The following is a 25,075-nucleotide window of genomic DNA, read 5'->3' on the forward strand; positions in this document are numbered from 1 at the left end:
GGCATCTCTCAGTTGTAATACACATGCTGCCAGTTCAAATAGGTAACAGCTGTTGAGGCAGTGATTTCTAACCATTCTTATGTGACACCCTGGAGCAATTTGCATGTATGATCCCTATCAGTTTAGAGGATACTGGACATTGTTTTCTTTAGTGCAGGTTGCAAAACTTGGTCCAATATCATGTGGCCTTGTCATATGGCTTGAGAATCATAGTGTGCTCATATACCTCTGCTTGCTTTTCCAAGGAGGCTCTTGTAGGAAAAGGAATCCTACAAGCAAATGAGTTAGAAATTCTTCTTTACTTTCTTCTGAAGGCTAGTTGGCACAGGAGAATCTTTGAAGCCAATCCTGGCTATTAAGTCATGCTTGAACAAGCCCCTAGGTGTCAGTGTAAGGCCTACTTGTATATTGTGAGAACTATAACTGGTTTTAGGGAAACTGTCTGTTCCCAGTCAGATGACATGACACCCCTTGTCACAAATTTAAATTTTGTTTGGTTTTTATAGCTTCTAACCGAGTTGGTCCATTTGGAGCTCAAGATTGTGTAATAACTTCTAAGTGACCTCTAAAACAGTTTGGAAGTCTAAGACCAGTGGTGGACAATCACCTTGCTTCATGTAGATCCCAGGAAGATAATGCTGTATTTGTAACCCACAAAAATTGGCCACACTCCAGTGTGAAGAGTGTCAAGGACATTGAGGGCCAGGTCCAGCTCAAATTATAGAAATTGTCACTTTTTATTGAAAACTGCACTGAACGCTATATGTCCACCTTTACAATAAACAAATACAGTAACGGTAACACACTAAAACAAAACATATTTCTGGTAGCCATTGGTTCTGGTTTTTTTTCTGTTTGGGACAGCTTTTGAAACTTTTATCACAGAAACAGGAATGTACCCATACAAAGGCTCAGAATAGGCCATCTTTTTTCAACAAAAAGGCGATGATTCACAAAAGACTATGAATATAACATGTAACTAGTTGATACAAATCTAATAGGATTTGTTAAAATCAGTCACATCTAATAACACATTTTGAAGTGTTCTTGTATAAAATATCACATGAAGAAAAGAAGACTTCAATGTCTAAAAAAGTGGGTTTTGTTCATACAGTCTGACAAGTTACCATAAAAAGTGTTTTGTTTTTTTTCCTGAGACATAAGGAAATGCAACATTATTCTTGAACCCTTTCCAGCTCAAGACTTTTTCACTCAATAAAATAGCTGTGGCTTTAAAACTGAGAAAAATATATCTGAGTATAAATGTGAGACTTAACACTTTCATTTTTGCATCATCGGCACGTGTTATTGAATGTACAGCTACTTTATTAAGTGTATCTTGTAGAAGAAGCGTCCGCTCCTGTGGTGAAAAGGCAGCTCATTCAATGCAAGCCTTCCCCCCCTGCTCCTACCAGGATTCCTGACCTACACAACTAGTTACATTTGAGTAGCATCCCTCCAATACATTAGTGGCCATATGCAACTGCAATGAGCAAAAACAGTCTCCCCATCTCTGGGTCAACGTCCCTCAGGCTGTACAAGGAGGAGCCAGGTAAGTGAGGAAGGAAAGGGCTGAAGTCACATCATGGTTTCCCCTTAATATCATTTATAAGCTTTGTTAGGACTGTTGGACATGTTTTAAGCAGCAGGTTACCTGCTATTTCCCCAAAGGGGAAGAAATACATACTATTTTGTGACTGATGTAAAGATGAAGGAAACTTAAACACACAATAACAGAAGCTGATCAGTAATGTATCATCACATCCTAGTTTTCAGTGCTTCAGTAAGCAGGTGACTTCTTCTGGAATCCCCCTCCCTCCCCCAAGTCTTGACTCCTATATCTTTTTTTCTTGTAGTTAACACTGGAACATCATGATGCATAAGTCCAAAATCAACCTTTTCAATTTTTTTAAAAATCAAATTCCTATCAGTTTGTGTATAATTTTCTTTTCCAATGTCTCTTGGTCCCAAATTGGAGTGCTTAAAAGGATCTGCTATTGCTCATTGGGATGTTCCCTGTTGTCCCCATGTTTCGAGGGCTGATTAGGAGATGGAGCTTGGGAAGGATGTGCCACGGTTGGAAGATTGTGGGTAACAGGAATCCCTCCAGGAATGATACCTTCCATAGCTGCTGGAATTCCACCTGGAGTAACGCTCACCATGCCTGGTGGATATCTAGGAAAAGATCGATTTCTAAGTTACAAGAGAGCGATGTGCAAACATGCTCAAGAGAGAGCAAAACTTTGAGTGGAAGTGCAACAACCCAGGTTATTCCTCAGAAGTTCCATTCTTTCTTTACAAAACAAAACAAAATCTCAAACCATGCTTTCAGATCATGCTTTGTCTCAATATATCCTTAATGCAAAAATTTGTAAACCCTTTAAAGCATATTGGAAATTAGTAATAATTTGATTTATGTCAACACACAACAGAAATCACTATCCATTAAACGTTTCATTTTTCACTCTACCATTTCAACACCTATCAATCACCCTTCAAGCAGATGTAGAAGGCAGACTCCGCCATTTCAAAGGGGAGTGGACAGCTGTATAGTAACAAGTCAAACTAATAAATACCTGGAGAGAAAATATGACTGACCCCTGGTCCAGTGAATTCATTCATACTCCACAAAGGTAACCCAATGAAGCACTTTCTCCCACAAACTCCTTAAAGTGATATGTACCAGTAGATCTGGGCATGGATCACAGAGTTTCTGAACATAAAAGTTTAATGAATTTGTAAAGGTAAAGGTATCCCCTGTGCAAGCACTGGGTCATGTCTGACCCTTGGGGTGACGCCCTCCAGCATTTTCATGGCAGACTCAATACGGGGTGGTTTGCCAGTGCCTTCCCCAGTCGTTACCATTTACCCCCCAGCAAGCTGGGTACTCATTTTACCGACCTCGGAAGGCTGAGTCAACCTTGAGCTGACTGCTGGGATTGAACTCCCAGCCTCATGGGCAGAGCTTCAGACTGCATGGCTGCTGTCTTACCACTCTGCGCCACAAGAGGCTCTACATAATGAATTTGGCAATGCTTTAATTTCAATAGCTCAATGTAGCCTATTATTAAACCTCAAAAAGGGCATTAAAATTTTTCTCTGCTATTTGCGATGCCAAAGATGGCTGGAAGACACCACTGAAGCAGGCTGACTCCTTTTCCTCTTCCACATCAATTGGCCTTGAGCCTAAGGGCAAGCATGGAAGAACCACAAAGTTCTGTGAAATCAAGGGGGTTTTATGCTTGTTTCTTCTCCAAGGCTAGCTATTCTTCCACATGAATAAACTGTTTCTGAAATTAAGAGGACTTTGAAAAACTGATGAGTCTGACAGCACCTGTTATAGGAGAAAAAACCCCCAAAAACCCATAGTCAAATTTTAAGAGGAATTCCTGTGTGTGGATATGCAGCTTTTAAACTCCCAGATTTTGGGGATTGGGGTTAGAGATATCAAAATCTTGACCAACCACTTTCCTTTTTTGCACAGTTCAGTCATATACAAATTGGGTTCTTAGGGGGGAGGTTAGGATTACTCCCCTTTTGCAAGGTGCAGGGACAATATTATTTAAAACATGCTGTCTTTCCAACTGGATCAGAATTACAAGGTGAACATCAAAAGCATTTGAGCAGTTGAAACTATAAAATAATTCAATTAAAAACAAAATACCAGAAGGAAGGCCGGTGACCCGTATTGGGAATGTGCCAGATGAAACACACAAAAATCTTCATCTACTGTGACTCTTAGAAGGAGACCGACAAATCTCCCTGGGGAGGGGATGCCAAAGTTTGGAGTCTTTGGTGCCATGACCAAGAAAGCCTTTTCTGAAGCTGCCACCCATCGAGCTTCAGATGGCCCAGCCAAAGCAGGGCCTCCGAAGATGACAAATGTATATAGGTAGGCTATGTGGGAGGAAAATGCCTTTCTGTAACCCTACACATTCTTCAAGTGACTATTTTAACTGGCATTTGCCAGGACTAATAGCTACATTGAGAGGTGCAATATGTTCATTGCATGGGAACTCCAATCGCCTGCCTACTGTAAAGGATGGTGCAGTCTGCATTTCCTATTAGAAATGAATTCCTCACTGAAACCAAGCAATAAATGGGGGAAAGCCAAGAAAACAAAACAAAACCGAAAATAAAACAAACAAAAAATGTAGGAATTCAAAACCCAAACAAATTTATGTGCTTATAAGTCAAATGAAAATGAAATAACATTTAGCACACTCTTACCAATATGGTCTATCAGGATTATCATGTGTGGCTATGTTTTTTAAAAGCTATTTTGAACTTTCCTAACTCTGAACTATGCAAAAAGATAATTGGAGTCTGCTTCCATAGGACTAATATTTCAGTAAAAATGAGAGTTTTTCTATAAGGCCTGCACCTTGGTGCAGAAGAGGGATGAACTTTAGTATCATCTATGCAGACACAAATGGGGAGAGATCTTTACAACTAAAAACCCCCAGGGGGTACTATGCACCAGAGCCAAGATCTTTGTTCCCACAGAGACCACATGTTCCCATGCATCTGCTCCCCTACTTTCAGTACTTCTAGCGCTGCTGAAGCAGAGCATGCAGTGGGGCAGGAGTGAGGGTATGTGTGCCTGCACAGAAGATTCTTGAACAACTGTTACAGGTAAATGCAACCTGTTTTCATCATCTATCTTCTGTGCAGTTCCACACTGTACAGTGTGGGATTCGAACAAGCTACTCACCAGGGCAGTTGGATCCAGGTAGTCCTGCTTTATGGCCCTTTCATGCAACAAAGTTCCTACTCAGCTCAGCCTGTCTGCCTCTGTGTTCAATGCTCCAGGAATGTGGTAGCCTGAGCCCTAACACTGCCTCCCAGATTAGTGCTGCCTCTTGGCATAGGTGTCTGGATCCTGTGACTCTCTGCTTGTTGAGATAAAACATAGTGACAGAGTTTTCTGTCTGAAGCAGAATGGTCTGATTTCCTAGGATATCTGAAAAGCAGTTAAGGGCATACTGTACACCTCATAATTCTAGCAAATTGGTAAGAAGCTGTCTCTAAGACAATTTACCCTGTGCACACAATCCTGCACAATGGGTGCTCCAAACTTAGAGAGAGGCATCCATGGTCAGAACAACCTCATATTCAGGAATTCCAAAGGATATGCCCTGGATTGGATTGTCTTGGGAAAGCTAACCATGATTGGATTACCTGTCTGGGGAAAGAAAATCTATGCCAATGGAAATGCAAATCAAGGTAAGAACCAAATTCATAAGGGCCTCGTGTAGCCTGGCAAACATCAGTACTGCTATTGTTGATGCCATATGACCCAGAAGGCGATGTATATTCTAAACTGATTGGAATAAGTTCCAAGTAAATTGGTTAGTCAGTAGAAAAATAGTTGTATTCTATCTGAATCCAGCAGCACCCCTATAAATTACATAATTCAAGATGGAACTAAATGGGATTCTTCCCAGTGGCAACCCCTGGCAAATTATTATTATTATTATTATTATTATTTATTATTATTATTATCAAGATTTATTACTCGCCTCTCCCTGAAGGCTTGAAGCGAGTTACAATGTTTAAAATCCCAGTAAAAACCCTATACAAAATAAAACAACAATACAGTAAATTCTATTCACAGTTACAATAAGATGGGGCGGTAAAAACACAGCTCCTACCTACCACCCACCGCGAGGACCATCCCATTCTAGAGGGGAGGGAGAAAGAGGGTGCTGTTGGCATTGGCTACTGCCACTCTGATCACTCCCATAGGGGGGCCCTGATCTTCATTGTCGCCCGGCCTCAGCCAACGACCTGGCGGAAGAGCTCCGTTTTGCAGGCCCTTCGGAATTACAGAAGCCTCCGCAGGATCTCTAAAACCAGGGAACAATGTCTTATTAACTGCTTCTTGGAATCTGCCACAATGAGCCAGTCATCAAAACAGGCAAACATATGACAACCCTGCAAACATTGTTGAGTAATAACTGGGGTTTAACATTTTGAGAACAACCTAGGGGCTGTGGTCAGCCCAAATGGGAGAACTGAATATTTAAAAACCCTAGCCCCAAACAAATTGTAGGAACGTGTGATGTTGAGAGTGGATAAAGATACAAAAGTAGGCATCTTTCAGATCAACAAATGGGCAATAAACCAACAAATGGGCTTTAACTACTGTAAAATCGAAGGAACAGCTACCGTATGAAATTCTGAAACATGTAAGAAAACATTGAGATTTCTAAGATCCAAAATGGGTCTAACACGTCCATCTTTCTTATCAAGAACATTCTAGAAAAAAACCCTCTGATACTTGAGAAGCTAACAGTTCTTCACTTGTACCCTTCTCTAAGAGTTCCTTCAATGCCTGAACCAAGTCAGGTGCTGCTCAGTCCGAAACCTCTGACTGAGATAAAATGCAGATGTCTCCATACATTCCAATCTATAACTGGATCTGACTCTACCCAAGTCGCACTCATCTGAAGCGATGGTCACCCAAGCAGGAGCAAACCAAGCTAACCTGTCCCCAAATGTAACGACTTCTGAGATGAAGTTGTTTCTCTCTGAGGAGATGATTGGTTAGCCTAGAATGGCTAACAACCTGGTGTGAAAATACCCCTGCTGCTGGGGGGAGAAGGTTTTCAGAGTGGATACTGGAACCCTTTGAGGTTGGTGTATCGGTAGTCCTCTGGTAGGATTGCCAGTTCTTATAGGAGAATGATCTCAATATTGAGATGGACCAGGCTGGAAAGCCAAATATTTCACCGTCTGCTTATTTTTCTTACTTTTCTCTGAAAACAGCGTGGACCCTTCAAACGGTACACCCTCTATTTTGCACTTAGAAGTGCTGTTGACCACAACCAGGCATGACACCTGAGAATAATTGAACTTGCTATGATGGCATGAGGCACAGAATCCACATGATGCTTCCCAGTGTTGATTGGCTGTCTAGACAGGGTTATGGCCTCGGTCTGTAGAACTTTCACAAGAGATTGCTTCTCTGCTAGAAAGTGCTGCAGGAATGGAATCATTCTCTCCCAGAGAAATGACTGGTTGCTTGCCATGATGATATCATAATTAGCAATTTTAAAACTCAAGGTAGAAAACGAATAAAACTTTCAATTTAAGCCACCCAACTTCCTTCCCTCTGCATCAGTGGAAGCAGCATGGTAACCCTGCTGACCTGTAGGCACATTTATTCTGACACCAGCAAAGATGGAGGAAGATGTATAGTCAAGCAATTAAATGGTTCCTTCTTGACTCTATAGAAATGCTCAACCTCTAGAGCAGGGGTAGTCAACCTGTTGTCACTGCAGAGCACAAACTCTCAAAGATAAGATTTTGAGCTACCTCCGCTCTGACTCCCCTGGAATCTAAAGGAGACAACCTGCGTTTGCTGGCAGGGGCTCATGGGAATTGTAGTCCATGAACATCTGGAGGACCACAGGTTGACTACCCCTGCACTAGACAAGTGGTCCCCAACCTTTTTATCATCGGGCACTGGTCAATGCTTGACAATTTTACTGAAGCCCGGGGGGGGGGGGGATAGTCTTTTGCTGATGGACATCGCCACTGCCTGAGTCCCTGCTCCACTTGCTTTCCCCCCGGCGCCCCTGACTTCCCGCCACCCACTGGGGGCGCTACCAGCAGCAGCTGCGCAGTGCCACGCCGAGGGGGAGCCCCAGCCATGGCAGCCACTGGAGAGCACCAAAGTTGAGCCCGCGGCAGCAGCCAGGGAGGGGGATGAGGAGGAGCCGTGGCCCGATACCGATGCCTGGACTTGGGGGTAGGGGACCACTGCACTCTCCAGTATTGAAAAGCTAGGATTCCAGGGAAGTCAGAGCGGAGGTGGCTCAAAATCTTATCTTTGAGAGTTTGTGCTCTGCAGTGACAATTTCAATCTCCAGGGACTGAGCCATGCAAATCATCTGCTCTCTGCACATACGGAGATCTTCCGTAATGGAAGCCGATGATAGTTCTTCCACTCTCTAATTTGGGTTTGGATCAGATGCCATATTGGAACCATTGGGTTCGACTGCAGGTTACTCTCTGCTGACAGGCATAGGCAAACATGGTCTATAAGACACTGATGCTGACAGTGGGTATGAGGTACAATAGCAGAAGCTTGAATCCTTGAGCCAGGCAAAATTGTCATCCCACTTCTCAAAATAGCCTGGAGGCATTGCATTGAATATGGGTGAGACAGCCGTTGCACCAGTAGCTGCGGTTGTAAGCAGGAAGATGATGGTAGCTAAAAAGGCAAATGGGATTTTGGGCTGTATTAAAAGAAGTATAGTGTCCAGATCATGCGAGGTGATGTTACCACTTTGCTCTGGTTAGACCTCACTTGGGAGTACTGTATTCAGTTTTGGGCAGTATGGACCAGAGCCTGCTGTTGTGAAGCATGCTTGCATTTCTCCTTAATCTTCATCTTCACCTTCTTGGCTGGTGGTTAAGATGAAGCCCAGTGGGTCAGAACCCACTTGGGATAGGGAGGTAGAATGGAGTGTGCTGATTCTGAGGCGGCTACAATGGAAGATTTTCCCGGAGCTAATTTAGTTGCAGACTTTTGGCTTTAAGGACCTTCTCTCATAAAGCTGCCTTTAATTTTGAAGCATGACTCTGTCTGGCTTTCAGGGTGAAATGTTGCCAGATCTTACAAGTGGAGAGACATTAGGCTCTTCACTCAGACAGAAGAAACATAGATTGTGGTCATCCATTTGGATCATTTTAGCACCACAATGGGAACACTTCTTGAAAAGTGCCTTTGGAGCTAAAACAGAAAGATCTCACTGACAAAATTCCCCAGCAGAACAAGTTAGGAGACTCAGGGAAATCAAGCTACTCCTTCAGCAGCAAAAGAGGAACTGAGGGTAGGGATACTGTTGTACGGGAGCATGTGGTCCCTGGGTGGGAACAAAGGTCTTGGCTCCAATGTGCAGTGCCCCTTGGAGGCATTTAGATGTAAAGACCTCTCCAATGGCAGGTCTGTTCATGCAGTCCCCATGTAGGACTGCCCAGAAGATCAATGATGAACTCTGCAAATCTCAACTGTGTCCTGGCTGAGTAGGTTGTTAACACCAGCCTGCCTGGAATGATGTTATTGGTTGTTTGCTTCTTGGAGACTAAATGATCCTTTAATCATCTTGAAAACTCTTGACACGTTCCAGGAAAGGAATGTCTGACTGGAAGCTGTTGGCTTTTTGTATTGCCATTCTGAATAAAGTTGCCTAATTTCAACTCTTGATCTTGGCCTTAACTGACAGATAGTCTACCAGCATTTGTGGTCTTAAAACCTCTGATAATTAAAAAAAAAGTTTCCTTCTTGCTTCGTTTAAGGAATTAAAAACAATTATTGCAAACTTCATAATATTGTAAGTGCTGTTCCAAAATGTGATCCCCCAATATGCTAGGGGAAAAAATGCTAAAGCATAAGCTTTACATTGCTACAGGAGACCATCGTTTTTTAAAAATTAGAGCTTGTGGCTAAAGAGTACAGCCCCTGTTTATTAAATAAGCGGGATACGACTAATTTTTTTAAGGAAAAGCAATTTATGGTTCATTTTAAGATAAGCAGAACAGAGTCGTCAAAGAGATGCTTCAGACTGCATCTAATGCAAAGACAGAATAGTATCTGTGGGTATAATCTAGCCATGGTTAAGCACTTTAAGTCCCATTGAGTGTAATAGAAGAATTAAGCATGATGCTTTCCTCTTGAAATTAATGGGACTAAAAGCGATTGGCTTTGATTGGGTTGTGCTCTAAATCTTTCTGCTTTCCATTATAGTCTCTGGCATTCCATTATATTCTCTTGAATATAACAGAAGGGAAGCCGACATATGCTTGTCTAAGACTTCTGCTGATTGTGCTGTCCAGTGCCAGACCCTCTATTCGGACAGAGAGGTCCCCTGATCTTTGGAGAGTTTGGTTATCTCCAAGAAGAGGAAAGTTTCCTTCATGCCTGTCTCTGGATCCGGGGCTGCATTTAAAGGAGAAATAAAACTGAAAGGCATCTTGCAGGTCAGTTCAGCCTCCAAACATATCTTGCCAGTCAGCTTTTGAAATGAGTTACATGTTTTACATACTAGCCCCCTTAAAACAGAAGAATGCATTGTAAATTCTACTGGGTATACTCTATGGGGAAAAAGGAACACACTCTGAACGGAGTTTACCTATATTCGACAACTTGAACAAATTATGCCTGTAATGCTTACTGGCATATCCATCTATAATTTAATGTTTTTTCTGAGACCCTTGTTTTTGATATTCCATCAAGCATTGCATACCCCTCTCAGTACCATGTTGAAGCCGCAAAGGGCCAGAAACATACAGCTGTCAGCTATGATAGCATCTGGGCAGTGAAGTACTAAACAAGCTGCTGCTTCTGCACAGAACTGAATATGTGCAGCCCCATTGGCAGGCCCAGGCCCTGAGGAAGAAGAGCTGAAGGAGAGCCAAAGCGGCTTGCAAACCTCTTTCCCTTCCTCTCCCCACACCCTGGGAGATAGGTGGGGCTGAGAGTTTCTAGCAAGAACAGCCTAGGAGAAGTGTGACTGGCCAAGGGGGCTGCAGGTGTAGGAGGAGGTGATCAGAGTCCTCCACTCTAAGGTGCTGTGCCTGTGACAAACCATCCCAGCAAGTCTTAAAAGGTTATGTTACTGACCTGCAATCTCCCACTCCACTCGGGAAGCTTTGTCCTTCCTCTGACTATGCTGGCTCTTCTTTTACCTAAAGAGTCACTTGCTGAGTGGAATGGCATATCCCCCCTTTATTGCTGCTGTGAATGGTCACTGGGCTGATCCTGTCTACTCTTGAGCTTTGCATACATAAGCCACAGGCCACGCCTCTTGCATTGCATTCTCTTTAGATCCCACTATGCTGACAAGGTGAGTGCCGCGGGGTTAATGATTACCGATACGTCATATGTCAGTGTGGTCATATAAATGCACCTTTTAGGATAACAAAGTAAATGGCTACTAGGAGAGAGAGACAGAGACAGAGAGAGACAGAGAGAGGGAGAGAAAGATATTACTATTTTCCAAATGATGAAGCAGTCACTTGCAAATAAATATTTTTCAGAGACAAAGTGGCCTCTTGAAAAACTGCAGTGAACCATTCTAGCTCCAAAGCTAAACTGATGAATAGCAGAGGAAGGGTGACGACATGCTGCGGTTCTTGAAATGTCACTTAAGTGCAAATTTTATAAGAGGAGACTGAGTTCATTTTCTCCCCTAAAACTCTGTTTTAAAAGGTGCCAGAGCTTGGTGCCTGGTTTTTGCAGTCTTGGGTTACCCATCAGCAGGTGGTAGCAGAAGCCATGACAAGATCGGTTTATGTAATGACAACAAAGAGACTAAATGATTGGTCTCTAGGCGACTTCTGTAGGGCAGTGGTCCCCAACCCGCGGCACGCGGCCTGCTGCCGGGCCGTGAAGGCCTTAGTGCGGGGCCGCAGCTCCCTCTTCCCGCCCCTCCGAAGCGAGAAGCTCGCCAGGCCGCGAGCAAATCGGCCGCTGAAGCGGCCGATTAGCTCGCGGTCCGGCAAGCTTCTTGTTTCAGGAGGGGGAAAAAAAAAGAGAAGTTTGCCGAGCCGCAAGCTAATCGGCCGCTTTGGCGACTGATTTGCTGGCGGCCCGGAAGGGCCGGGAGAGGGAGCCACGGCCGCCGGGATGGCGGCGGCGCAAACGCGCATGCGCGGCAGTCCGCACATGCGCGTTTGCGCTGGGGCTGCCGCGCGTGCGCGGGGCCCCGGGCCGCTCTCTCCCGCCGCTCCGGAGCAGTGGTCCGCGGCAACCGGAAGGTTGCGGACCACTGCTGTAGGGCATGAGAGATGAGGAGGGGTGCTCAAAAATCTAACCAAGATCTGGAAAAGATCATCTAAGTGGGGCACAATTTCTGCCAATTCTCCCCTTGTGGGCCTGCAGAACTCTGACTGCCCCCATTGCTGTAGCATTCTGGTGGGCATTTCAGAGCCAGGGAAGTTGCACATAGCAGACTGAAATGCCTTCTGAAGAGAAGAAGGAGAGCTGGTTTTTTTTTCTACCCCACTTTTTACTCCCCGAAAGAGTCTCAAAGCAGCTCACAATAGCTTTCCCTTCCTCTCTCCACAACAGGTACCATGTGAAGTAGGTGAGGCTGAGAGAGCTCTGAGAGAACAGTGACTGGCTCAAGGTCCCTCAGCTGCTGGCATGTGGAAGAGTAGGGAATTAAACCCAGTTCTCCAGATTAGAGGCCATGGCAATTCATCTTGTGGTGGACTCAAGCCACAGGATGCACATAATGAACAACAGTAACTGCAGCCTTGTTTTGAGTGGCATCGTGGGCAGAAGCCACAAAGAAGAGCTAGTTTAATGTACCCCACTTTTCACTGCTCAAAGGTGTCCCAAAGTTGTTTACAAACAACTTTCCCTTCCTTTCCCCACAACAACTGTTCTGAGAGAACAGCTTAAGAAAACTGTGACTAGCCCAAGGTCCCCCAGCTGGCTGCATATGGAGGAGTGGGGAATCAAACCCAGTTCTCCAGATTAGAGTCTGTCGTTCTTAGCCACTAGATGAAGCTGGCTCTCAAGATGAGCTGAACTGGGGAGCACGGAATGGGTGAAATGCACAGACTTCACACTACCACTATGTGTACCTGGTCGTAGTGGAAGGAACCCTAAGGGGCAGGGAAGAATCATATGCCACAGGTTTAGGCTTGAGTTTGGCAGGGAATAAATTCACTTGCATATGTTTGCCTCCTCTTTTGCTTCAGGCTATGTGAATGCAGCGCATGAGAACTACTAAATCCTGAGAAGTGGGCAATAATTATTTTCAAAAATGTAAAACATTCCCAAAATGGCACAATCTCTGGTGGGGGGAGAAGGAGGTCATGGACACTGCCACTTGGATTTTCCTTACTAAAACAAAAACAAAACACCCTGCCTTGCAGGAGGGGGCATGAATTCTTCTACAACAAGTGAGAACTGCACATTAATAACACAAAATAGCTATTGTCTAGAAAGGTACTTAAGAGGTCCCAGGGGCTACAGAATACCTCACTAAAGAGATATCCGACCACCCTCTGTAGCTTTTTAAAAGCTTAAGATGCATGTAATGTATGGTCCCTTAAATACTACTTGTGTTATCTTTCCGACACTTTGAGCCTTCTCTTGTTTCTCAGTCCGTACTAAGTCAACCATTACAACAGTGTATTAGTATACTCATTCATTAAGGCACTACTTCTATCTCTGCAAAAAGCCTTCTTATGGAAAAGTTAGGCGCTTTTCACTCCAGTTAATGGAGTGGGAGGTCTTCCATCATCAGCTTATGTCATGCAGAAGGGGCAAGGTAATAGTGGGTAAATTAGTCAGATTCACTTGAAACTCCACAAAGGCCTTTCAGAGAAGCACAGAGTGAATCTATATTGCTTTTATGAGAGGGTCTACATGCAAAGGCATACTTACAAAGATGTCATCTCAAAACCATCATTAATGGAATAAAGAGCTGCCTTCTATGGAAGAGGAATGAAGGCCTAACGATATTCAGATCTTATACAAAACTCAAGTCTGCTACACAGACCTCTTCAGAAGAACTGTAGAATTAGCCACATCCATTGGTAAGCTCTATTGCTGCCTACAGAATTGCAAACACATTCAGAGAAATCCTTTTCTCCATCTTACCTGTATGTGGCACCATTGAGCTCTGGATGAATTGCCTGCTGGTCTATTACTGACCACGGAGCTGTTGTGACAAAGAATTCCTTGTTCACACAGTTTCGTAGGCTTTCAGGGATGCGACCTGAGGCAGGAATGAATCAAATTCAAAACGAGGTCAGACCCAATCTGTCTTATTGATATGCAGCAAATTATACACAACCCGCTCACGTCCACTCTGATTATTATAATGGGGTGGGGAGAGGAAATTCTTTGCTCTCTTGTCAAAACAGCAGAATGGTGTTGAAAGTCTGAGAAAGCTGCAACGTCACTCAAGCAAGCCACTGGGGGAGGGCGCTGCAGAGGAGATCCAGCAAGAGGCGCAACATTAAAACATTCTTTCTCACATTTTCAGCCTTACAAAATAATTTTTTAGTGGAGCTGAGCATTCTTTTCATGCTCTGGCCGACTGTCGTTGTTTTGCATAGGACTGCACCATAGGTCCCCTTGTGGGACTCACTGGACAGTATGGTCCACTGTTCATTTTCAAAGCCAGAATAAATGGGAGATGTTTAAGAAATAGATATATCATGCTGCCTGTGACTGCTAAACAGTATCAACTAGGGGAGGACAGACAGGCTACTGATCCAATGTGAGGGAGGAAAGTTCTCTAGAAACTAAACTTTTAAAGACTTATGGATACTATAGTAGTGCTTGTTATGTTGTTGAGGCTGAACATTAGAGCAGTAGGCCTAAGTGGAAATGCTACACACAGTAATACATTTCAGAGAGGAAGCCCTGGCAGTTCATCGCAGCAGAACCAAACAAGGTCTTCCATCACCTTAAAGATAGTTTCAGGAGAGGAGCTGTGTTAGTTCATCGTAGTGGAACAAAATTTGAATCCAGTATCACCTTAAAGACCAACAAAATTTTTCAGGGTATAACCTTTTGAGAATCAAAGCTCACTTTCTCAGATGCCAAAGGTCTGCTTTATTGTTATTATATTTCTGGTCTTTAACATATTATAGGACTCACAATCGGTTCTGCAACCTTAAATTTTGGATGATGTCGTCATGCCCAACTTATGTTCCAGACTGCAAGCATGGGAGAAATTCTTTTCTGAAGGGCAGAAAATACCAAGTTTGTGGGCTGGCACTGTGAGTGTAGCAGGGAAGGGATATCAACAGGAAAAACAGAGTATCTAAATGATACTAAATTTATGGCTGATTTAAGCATCACCTACCCGCACCAAAACAGATGAACACACTTACCAGGGTTGGTGCTCTATGGAGCAGATGTAATGTTCAAAATGTTCTTATCGCATGCGCTGGCACATACATATGCAACCGATGTCTGGGGTATACCTGGCATAGAAACACTATTCATAGGATAATCCCCTTTTAAATGCTTTACCTGCTGAATGGAGCACCAACACGGGTAAGCACTGAGGGGTTGGCTTTCCAGTGGAAGCCCCACTCCCCAACTTAACATGGCCATCATGCTGTACCTGTGATTGCTCGCCGTATCTCTGTGGCAGCGGCTTCTCTCATCTCCAGCGAGGCTTGTTCACTGTACCAAGCAGTGTGTGGTGTACAAATTAAATTAGGAGCATCTTTCAGAGGCCCCTGAGCAAAGCTTCAGGGAGAAAAGACAAAAGAAGAAAAGTTCAGCTAGAAATAAAAATTCAGGGGAAAAAATACTGATGCTTAGAAATTCCATTCATCCTGTTTCTTTTCTGTCCAATGTGTTGTTTTTTTCAAACAGCTAGATATGCTAGATTCCCCAGAACCCAGAACATCTAGCTTGGTCCTAAATTGATCACTCCGCGGTCTTTAGAACTATAGTACATGTTCTAAAGTCCGCGGAGTGATCATTTTAGGATTTCTCTCTTCCTAAATCCGAGTCCATTTTAATACTGTAAGCATCTCAAAATCCAGGGACTACTGTACAGGTTGGATCTAAATACCCACAAGTGGAGAGGGATTTTCTTTCCTCAGTCCCCCCCCCATCTCCCTCAAAATGGTGACCTAGGTTTCTGGAGACTCCCCAGGGACAGCAGCGGGCAAAGGGCGCAGGGAATCTGCTGAATGTCACACTCTCCAACACATGGAGCTGCACGCCCACAAAATTAGATGGCAGGATCCAGCCCACAGCTTGTCTTTTTCCACTGTCTGTTCAAAAATAAAAACCATTACTTTGCATCTGCCCCCTTATTCCAGATGGCCTTCTGCCGAACACTTCTTATGATATTAATATACGAGTTGAGTTTGAAGGGAAGACTGTCCAGACCGTGGTGCAAGCCGATTCAAAATATTTTGCTTGCAAACAGAGGTGCTGTTTCGGATGCCGGATTAGTCCTTTCAATCAGAGATGAGACTGATAGCCCTTTGTAGGATGGCTCCCACCCCTGCTCTTCCATAGTATTTAGCCACAGCACCAATTCTTAGGGTTGCCATATATAACCTGAAAAGAACGGCATGAGCAGAAGCAGGAAGACTGGGAATTTCAAGGAGCAGGAACAGGTTAAAAACCAGGACACAGAAGAATTACAATTAACCAGAGAAGACAGAGAAACAAGAGCCTGAACAGCACCTTTAAATGCAGGCCCTATGCAAAAACACAGTGCAATATTTAAAGAATAATACTCGGATCCAGCAGCTCACAAGAATTGTACGGAAAGGGAGGTGTTGTACTAAAAAAAAAACACAACCACCACCCTTCTGTCCAGGCTTGGTTCATTTCTGCCAACACCTCTTGTAAGAGAGATAAATTATGTGAACGAAATAACAAATATAAATACTAATCATAAAGAAGATTTATTTACCTAAATGGTTCTGATTCATGCACATCCAGTGCTGCTCCTCGTATCCTGCCTTCTTTCAGGGCTTGAGTTAAGGCCTTTTCATCCACCAGACCACCCCGCGCCGTATTCACCAAAAACGCTCCCTGCCTCATCTTGTGGGAGCCACGAAGAAAGAAGAAACAAACCATTCAGCAGGACTGTTACACCTCAAGAGAGGGGCTTGTGTTCAAAAGACTATTTCTGCACATGAAAATATTTCCGTCTATGGAGTATGCTTTTCTTCCCCTCCCCCCCTCGGAAGAGGTTCAAAATGACTTCTGAAAAGCTACTCCTGGGAGACAAGGAAGCCTTCAGTCTGTGGGAATGCTCCATGTGATCCTACTGTGCTACCACTTTTCCCTCTGGCATCTTGCCAGTTCACGCCCCTGCTCCTGAACACACACTGTGAGGCACGCAGAGAACTGGGCCATTCTCTCCTTGGATTGTGGGGCGATTTCTGCATCTGCCATCCCAACAAAGCAGAATCAATGGCTGCTGCTATACTAGGACCAGGTCTGGGCCTGGATCAGGCCTCTGGTGCAGTGGCTCAAATGCTATTTCATTACATCTCAAATGCAGCATTGACCAGTCTTAGGCACATCAGAAGCAGGATGTCTAAGACTAGGCTGCTGATATTTATTCTCCACAAACAAAACAGTTCTTTACACAGTTTTCTTAAAGCACAGTATTTCTCCCGTCTTTCAAGCAAAAGCAGGGATTTCCAGAACTTATGGTTGGGTATCCTCTTCTAGAAGCATTACCTTTTTGCATCGATGCTTTGTGTCTCAAGGCGTTTTCCTAGGTTGCAAATTGCTACGCTAGTATGTCTCCTTGCTATTTATATGCTGCTTGCATAGAATGGGTACATTTACAGCAATGACAGAATCAAAGTACGAAAGAATGCAAACAGCACAGGGGAGCAGATCTGTATAGCTCCTTCAGCTGCTCTCTTAACACAAACATTAGCGGAATCTGGAACAATTTTTCAGAGAACTCTGGAAAAGTAGATGTTTATTAGTGGCTGAGATTCTGTATAATAGATAAGAGAAGCAGACATGGTTTTCTGACATGTCGCAGCTGTCTTATGCTACGTCAGGATGACTCACTGTCCCCTCTAATGTTATTTCAAATTAGTGGAGATTCGGAAAACCTACCCAGGAGACTCTCTCCCTTATTAATTCCTATCCCAGTTTCTCAAAATGCAGAGTTCGAAGCCCCACAGATGTAAGGAAGTGCTGTTCTAGTAAAGACTGGAACTAAAACAAGACTCTTCGGTTTGTAACATTAGGTAACGTTAGGCTGCTAACTACAATTTATCAACTGCATTAAGCCGACCTGCTAAAGTAGCATCACCTGATCTATAACGTGGAAAAGACAGATGGAGAATTAGCTGCATGTCTCAACTACCCCAAAGGTAAAAACACATACAATTACTATTTGCATCTGCTTAGTGTTATCTCTGTGCCAGCAGGGCTTCTGGCACTCAACAGCCACACATTCCCAGGCTGCGGCTGGAGCCAACAAGATGATCTTCCCTGGTTTCACAATTACCTGCTTAATCGTAAAGTCATTGATAAGGTGGTGATTATGTTCATTGAGGTTACAGTGTAATGACACACAGTCACTCTGGTACAGCAGATCCTGGAGCGTGTAGACTCTCTGGACTCCCAGGGACCTTTCTATGCCATCCTGCAGGTACGGGTCATAAAAGATCACATTGAATCCGAAAGCCTTGGCTCGAACGGCAACTGCTTGCGCAGTGCGACCTAAGCCAGAAAAAGAAAAAGAGAGGGAGCGTTGTCATAATAGGCTTGGCAATGTGGCAGCGCTGCATGAATTCCGGGGAGTGCATTAAATGGTACCAATCGGCAGGCCTGGCTGCCAAACGCCTTCTCCTACCACAGCAAAGGCGTTCATGCTGCACTGATTCTCTCCTGTATTATCCCTTTGTCAGGAGCTGCCGAAATGCGGCACTTGCAAGAGGAAACAAATGGCAGCAGCATACTGGTCCGTGCCAAGGAGGCGTTTCGCAAGTTCACTGATCCCACACACTTAATGCAGCTTAGTTTTCGCCCGTCAACACTAGAGTCCAAGGCAGGATGCTGTGGCAACGGGCTGTGTGTCTCTCTGTGTGTGTAGAAAACAGCCAAACTGCAGAAACTCTTTACATAAGCCTGCAAAGTTGGATTGGTGGTGCGGGGGCACTGCATTTTCCAAGCACTGGACGCATTACACTCTGCGCCCAAGAAAATGTCACTCTTCCCCGGGAAAGGGAATGCGGCTGTAAAACCTCGTGAGTTGCACAACTGTAATGATGGACAATTGCCTTCCCCCCTCAGTCCTTTTATAGCAGTTTTTTAAAAATTAAAAAATGATTTAATATCCAATTTTAATAAGTGGTTCCTCTATGCCTTATGGTGGAATCTGCATCCAGGGTTCATTTACGCACAGATACGCACTCTACAAAAGAATGATGAAGTCAACCACTCTGCCCCTTCTTTGACCCTCACCTCACAGCTGTTCTAGGAATCTCTCTCTGTTTTGTTGGCTCCTATTTAAAAAACAAGTTATGAGTGACTGAATGTTTCTCCCATGGAAGCAAAGTCCTGGAACTATTTTGTGTGCAAAGATCCTCAGACTGGGCAGTGATTCTGATCTTTGAAAATGGGGGCAGCCACTAAAGAAAGGTTCCGCTGAAGGGGCAGGGACAGAAGGCTTCCACCGTTTAGAATGATTCTGCACAGTTTGTGACCTGCCATGTCCAATGCCGTTTACCCACAACATTCCGCCCCACAGGGCCCCCATGAACCTTTCCTGCCTGCCTGGATCCACAAATGCAAGCTGCTTGTCAAACACCAGGTCGACCATGCCGCAAGGCTGTGATTGGCATGATGGGTCACAATTTGTTCAGGCCTGCTCAAATAGCTTCATTACTGTTTTAAAAGCAGTTTTGTTGTTTAGAAAGGCTACAAAGACACGTGAACAAATATCGACACAAAGGATAAATGTGTCACCAGGCTCCTAAATTATCTATTATCTGTCATTCATTGATACCTTTAAAAAAAAAAAAAAAAAAGTACTGTCCTTGCATCTGTAACTATTTTACCTTAGAGCTTGGCAACCACCCAGGGATTTCTTTTATGCAGCATGCAGGAGATGGTGAAGAGAAAGCCACCCCAAAGCATCACCCTTTCGACATGCGGAAGAAGAAATTTCCCTCCCCTCCTCCTGGCAGACCAGAAATCTGCACGAGACAAATTCTTGGAGCAGACAGTCTCACTGCTGACTTCGCTGAAGGTCAAATGTAGACCGTGGAATGCAGCATGTACAAGGGCATTACTCGAATCTGCCTTTAGCATGTAAGCCGTTATGGCATTTTTCAAAAATGTGTCCATTAACTATCTGCCATGGCACTGCAGAGGCAATTAATGTGAGCAGACGTTGCAAGGCTGAGGCAGAAGCATGCCTAAGCTTCGATGTGGAAATGTGGCACTGCCACAGTGGAACAGCCCCAAAGTCTCAAATTGGGGAGGTAGTGGCAAATAATTTGGCTTTCCCCAACGCAGACTGAATGGCTGATCCTCAGCACCCACTGGGGTCACAAAACCTGTATGTTCCAGACAGATTTAAGCCTTTGCACAGCCTTTCAATTTGGGATACAAAACAGGAAGCCACGTTAAGGAAATCTTATTATGAAGGAATTCTGTGCAACAATACAAACGATAAAAGCTCTCTCTGAGCCCTTGTTTATTAGAAGAGCAACTTGTTTGCTGTAGAGTCCCCCCCATTCCTTCTGCACTCTTGCTGAATGGCTATTTAATTGGGCATGACTAAGACAACTGTCATGGTTTGGAAGCAAAGGTTTAATAAGGCTCTTCTGATAAAGAGGGACAGCTGCAGTGCAATCAGCAGGTCATTATCCACAATGTCATTCCTACTCAATGTCACCGCCTGGGCTCAACTAACCGACTTCTACATCAAGACCAGAGTCATCTTTTTATAAAAACACAAGAGGAAGGCAAATAACCAGACACCGTGCCTTCAGGAGAGGAAAGTGGTTATCCAAATTAGGTAAGTTCTGTGAGATGATAAACATGGGAGGGGATATCTTGACCCCTTGTCTGCTATATCTGTGAATAGATGGACATATATACATGTACACACCTTTCTTTGCAATTAAATCAATAATTGGTAGCTACAAAAAAGTACAATTTTTTGTACTTTTGGCACACAAGAAAAGTTGACACATTTGTACGTTGGCAAACTGATATAAATTATCATCAACTACACAATTATTCTGAGAACAGAAGAGTTACAAAGAAGGGTGGCTAAACATTATTTATATGTTACGTCCTAGGCATAGTGTGTTGTGCTTTCATGCTGGTGAAGAAAGGAGGGGCGTTCCCATAAAAATGGGTATGCATGTGCCCTGCACAAACCAAAGCCACGTGGAACCAGAGTTGTGGTAAGGAAGGACATTTAGTAAGATTGAGTGGGAAACCCTGGGGGAGGTTCCAACACAGTAACATTTGGAGATTTTTTGAATAGAAACCAGCAATTGCGCCAGTTGTGGTCAAATGAGCAGCCTGATTTGTTATGCCTTCAATGTGACTGACTGAGCTAACAAAAAGCAGAACTCTTGCTGTGCTTGCCCCTAGGCCTCGGAATGACTAGATCATATTGTGTTTTGTTTAGATATAGTACAACCATACTGACTGCTGGAAACACACCATGTTGTTGGCCATCAGATCACAAGACAGAAGACGTTCCGAGATGCTTTGCCACGGCCTGCCTCCACATCAGAATCCTGGTATATCTTGGAGGTCTCCAAATACTAGCCAGGACCAACCTTGCTTAGCTTCTGAACTCTGACAAGAGCAGGCTAGCCTGATTGTCTGACCCCAGCCGCTCCAAAGGCTGTCCCGCCCCCCTCCTGGGAGAGTTCTGCAGCCCATGGACCCCCGCCCACACACACACACACACCAAGAGCCCCCATTGGATCACGCATGCAGCAGCGAGCTGCAGCCGGTGAAGATACAACCAGACCCCAGTTCCAGCTCCAGCAGCATGCTGGTTCCGACCTCAGGGCAGGGCTCGCCTAACAGTCAGCCAGTGCAGCTGTCACAAGCCCCAGTGCAAGCCCAGGATGAGCCAAGCACCAGAGGTGCCAAGTGCTGACCACATTCCACTTGGGTGGGGCAGGCAGGGAACGGGGGGGTGGAAGGGCCCTCCTCCTCCTCCAGAAGTCACCCACTTACCAAATCCAATGAGGCCAAGAGTTTCGCCTCTAATACGAGCTGCCCCAGAAGCTACTTCTCGTATCTGTTCCACGCTCTGCACTCGGGTTCCTTCCCTTAGTGCCTGGTATAGCCAAGTATTCCGTCTGTAGAGATTCAAGACATGGCATACAGTGGAATCTGCCGTCTCTTCTACTGCTGCTGAGGGGATGTTGCACACAGCAATCCCTGGAATAAAGGGAAGAAGTTCACTTTTGTTGGTATATCCAGAAAACATGCCAGGAAATCTCAAGGTTTCTAAACTAAAAAAATAAACAAAATGAAGCCAAACTTTAAAAGAAGCTTTAAGTTATATTTAAAAAGTTTCAGTCAGAATATTGTCCCAATTTAACTACATCTTAATTGGTTACTTCTTCAACAGGTATAGAGAGCCCTCAATGCCATTTGATTCTTCGCAAGCCACGCCATGGGCAAGTCTGTCAGAAAAACGATTGTACTGAATTGGGGCAAAACTGGCTGGAATACAGCATCTGTTCAGGCAACTTATCATGCATTCAATCCGGTGGTTTGATTCCATCTCCACCTTGATACATGGATGTCTATACAATGGCCCAGGTTAGCATGGAAGTGGTATAGTTGGCAATCCTCATTCAAAAATGATTCTTTCAGGGGTCCTGGTGAAGCAGGGAAATTACAGTACCAGAGAGGAAGCGAAAGTATCTTCTCACTTGTACGACTGAGATGGATTAGGGTTGCCATCTCTAGGTTGGGAAATATCTAGAGATATAGAAGGTGGAGCCTGGGAGATCAGAGTTTCTTGAGGAGAGGTCTTGTATAGGGCATAACACCACAGAATCCACCCTCCAAGGAAACCATTTTCTCCAAGGTCACACCTCTGTTTTCTGGAGATGAATTGTACATCTGGGACATTTTCAGGCCTCACCTGGAAGACATTTTCTCCAGTCATTTCTACTATACCCACAAAGAGCAACAGTAAGAAAAAAGTGGAAAACTAATTTGCTCTCAGCTGTTGTTTCTCTATTTGATCTAGCCCTGCCTGTCTTCAACAGACATTCCAAATCAGTTGTGACACTTCAGGTTGATATGTGGGGATCCCCATGGAAGTGGTATAGTATTTTAGGAGGGGTGTAGTAGTGCTTAGCACATCGCAAAGCACCCTGCCAGCTTCCTCTCTGATGTGTTAACTTTCTGTGTACAGCGGTTTTATCCCCTCGATCAGGGGTGGTCAAACTGTGGCCCTCCAGATGTCCATGGACTACAAATCCCATGAGCCATTGCCAGCGAATGCTGGCAGGGGCTCATGGGAATTGTAGTCCATGGGAATCTGGAGGGCCACAGTTTGACCACCCCTGCCCTCGATACATATTTTTTGTCATCAAGTTGCAGCCAACTTATGGTGACCTAGAGTTTTTAAGGCAAGTTATATACAGAGGTAGTTTGCCATTGCTTGCTTTTGTGTAGCAACCCCTGGTATTCCTTCATGGTCTATCATTCCAAATACTGACTAGGATCACCCCTACTCAGCTCCATGATCTGATGACATCAGGCCAGCCTGGTCTACCCCACTCAGGGTGCTCCTGAGACTACAACACAGGGAATAACATGATTCCAAACTTTATGAGGCTTCTGGAAATATTTAAAAGCACTGACTATTTCATGGAAGTTCATGGGGTCCTGATCCTGCCATCCTTATTCAGCTGGTTTCTTTTTGTTCTGTCTGTAAGATCTCTAAAGATGCTTCTAGTGAATATGGCTTTCCATGCTTTGTTCCTCTCCACCTGGAGGAAGATTATTCCTCATCAACACGTGGAGCTGTTTTCACAAGAGAAGTGCAAAGGAACTGAGGTAAGAACTCTCTTAAAGTGTAGCCATGAGCACTCAACATAGGACTGATTCAAGTTCAGCCCAACTTGCCCACAACTTTGTGCCCCACTTGCTCTACAAGTCACAGCTGATCTCCTTCCCTCCCCCAGCTGGCTTCAACGCTTCACAAGAAAAACTTGTCCTGGCCCCCTATCTCAGATTCCTAGTTTTATCACAATGTCCAAGTGTTGTTATGAAAATGTATTAAAAACAGAACAAGACTCATTTGCCAAAATCTCCTTCCTGGTTTGTTTGTTTGTTTTGCCCCCTAATCCCCACAGCATCCTGGGCTGACCCCAGAGGCTGGAAGAATGTTGGCTGAAGGCCTTGGGCCCACGGAAATGTTAGCCTTTAATATTAACAACAGTTCCTTGTATCGTCCTACAAGATTTTCACCTGAAAAAAAAACACAGAGACAGTAGAAGTAGCCTTTCAGTATTTGTGCTGCAAATGAGGAGTGCTAAAGGTATCATGGAAAGTGATGTGAAGCAGTCACATTAACGCAAACCTATTAACAGCAAGGAAAGGTCTCCCGTGGGTGACATACCAAAAGGAGGAAAACAACACAATAAAACTGTAATGCACACATTAAGCCCTAAGCACCTACAAGGGCCAAAGCCCTTGGATGCCAAGAAGGCATCAAGAGGGATTCTTTTACCCTGCTCTCAGTGCAATTTTTCGCTTTTAAACATTTCAGTGTTATAGACTTAGATAAAGAGTGAATGTATAATACAGGCTGGCCCAGGGAACCTCTAGATCCATTCTGCCAACTCTGACAAACACCAGCTTACTAACGCCTCAAGTTCAAGTGTGGGCACTGAACAGTACTGGCTGCATCACCAAGCAATGGATTTCCTTAATGGATTTTTAAAATGCTTGAGTGTAAATTTTAATACATGCAGCCAGAGAGCCATCAGATGCCCTAGGAAGCAAGAAAATCTCCCAAATTTACATGATTAGGCAGCCCTTGATTACTTACGAAGAAAGAAAGAAAAAACAACAACCTTCCCTCCTAAGCTGTGCTCTATCTCCAGATCTCTAATAACAAAGTCAGGCTTTAAGTAAAAAGGAAAAGAGCTCCTTGGCAAATTAGAGCTTTTAAAAACATACATTAATGGTTTGTCAAAGCATCTCATTGAGTAAGGACTACCGCAAAGGATGCATGTTCCTTTAGTTTTATTAAGATTTACAATGGAGTACTCTGAAGCAATTAATCACTTTAATGCCACCCTATTGACAAACACATACAGCTGGCACCCTATAAAGATCAATTTTGTTTTATATGCTAATGCAGTGGTTCTCATTAGTGATAAAACAATTAACGCTGCTGCTTGCAAATATCTTACTAGCGTTATAGTGGCACACAGAAATGGCCAATATGTTATAATTCTTAAATCTAGTTAAGGATTGCATAATCAGTTTGGCTGTCTGTGTTATTTGTCAGGCAACAGGAGACCTCACTGCTAAAGAAAGCCAAAACAAATGGGATAAATTACCATGTCATCAAAAAGG

General features: G+C 44.1%; 1 protein-coding gene across 8 annotated transcripts in view; it reads right to left on the bottom strand.

Annotated features, from left to right (window-relative positions):
• Positions 1 to 718: 718 nt before the first annotated feature.
• The window catches only part of CTBP2 (C-terminal binding protein 2), a 240,759-nt gene continuing 216,402 nt past the window's right edge, over positions 719 to 25,075 (bottom strand). For 6 of the 8 annotated variants that reach the window (XM_077350054.1, XM_077350058.1, XM_077350053.1 and 3 more), the window contains 6 exons: positions 21,701 to 21,907; positions 17,994 to 18,208; positions 16,425 to 16,555; positions 15,108 to 15,235; positions 13,628 to 13,745; positions 719 to 2,175 (listed from right to left, as the gene is read on the bottom strand). In XM_077350054.1, coding sequence (XP_077206169.1) covers positions 1,995 to 2,175; positions 13,628 to 13,745; positions 15,108 to 15,235; positions 16,425 to 16,555; positions 17,994 to 18,208; positions 21,701 to 21,907 — 980 coding nt within the window. In that variant the 3' untranslated portion in view covers positions 719 to 1,994. Of the gene's footprint in view, positions 2,176 to 13,627; positions 13,746 to 14,871; positions 14,965 to 15,107; positions 15,236 to 16,424; positions 16,556 to 17,993; positions 18,209 to 21,700; positions 21,908 to 25,075 lie in introns of those variants that run through there. The other 2 variants (XR_013233629.1, XM_077350052.1) reach the window with 2 other exon arrangements.

Source organism: Paroedura picta, chromosome 8 (genome assembly GCF_049243985.1).
Source record: "Paroedura picta isolate Pp20150507F chromosome 8, Ppicta_v3.0, whole genome shotgun sequence".
NCBI classification, from domain to species: domain Eukaryota; kingdom Metazoa; phylum Chordata; class Lepidosauria; order Squamata; family Gekkonidae; genus Paroedura; species Paroedura picta.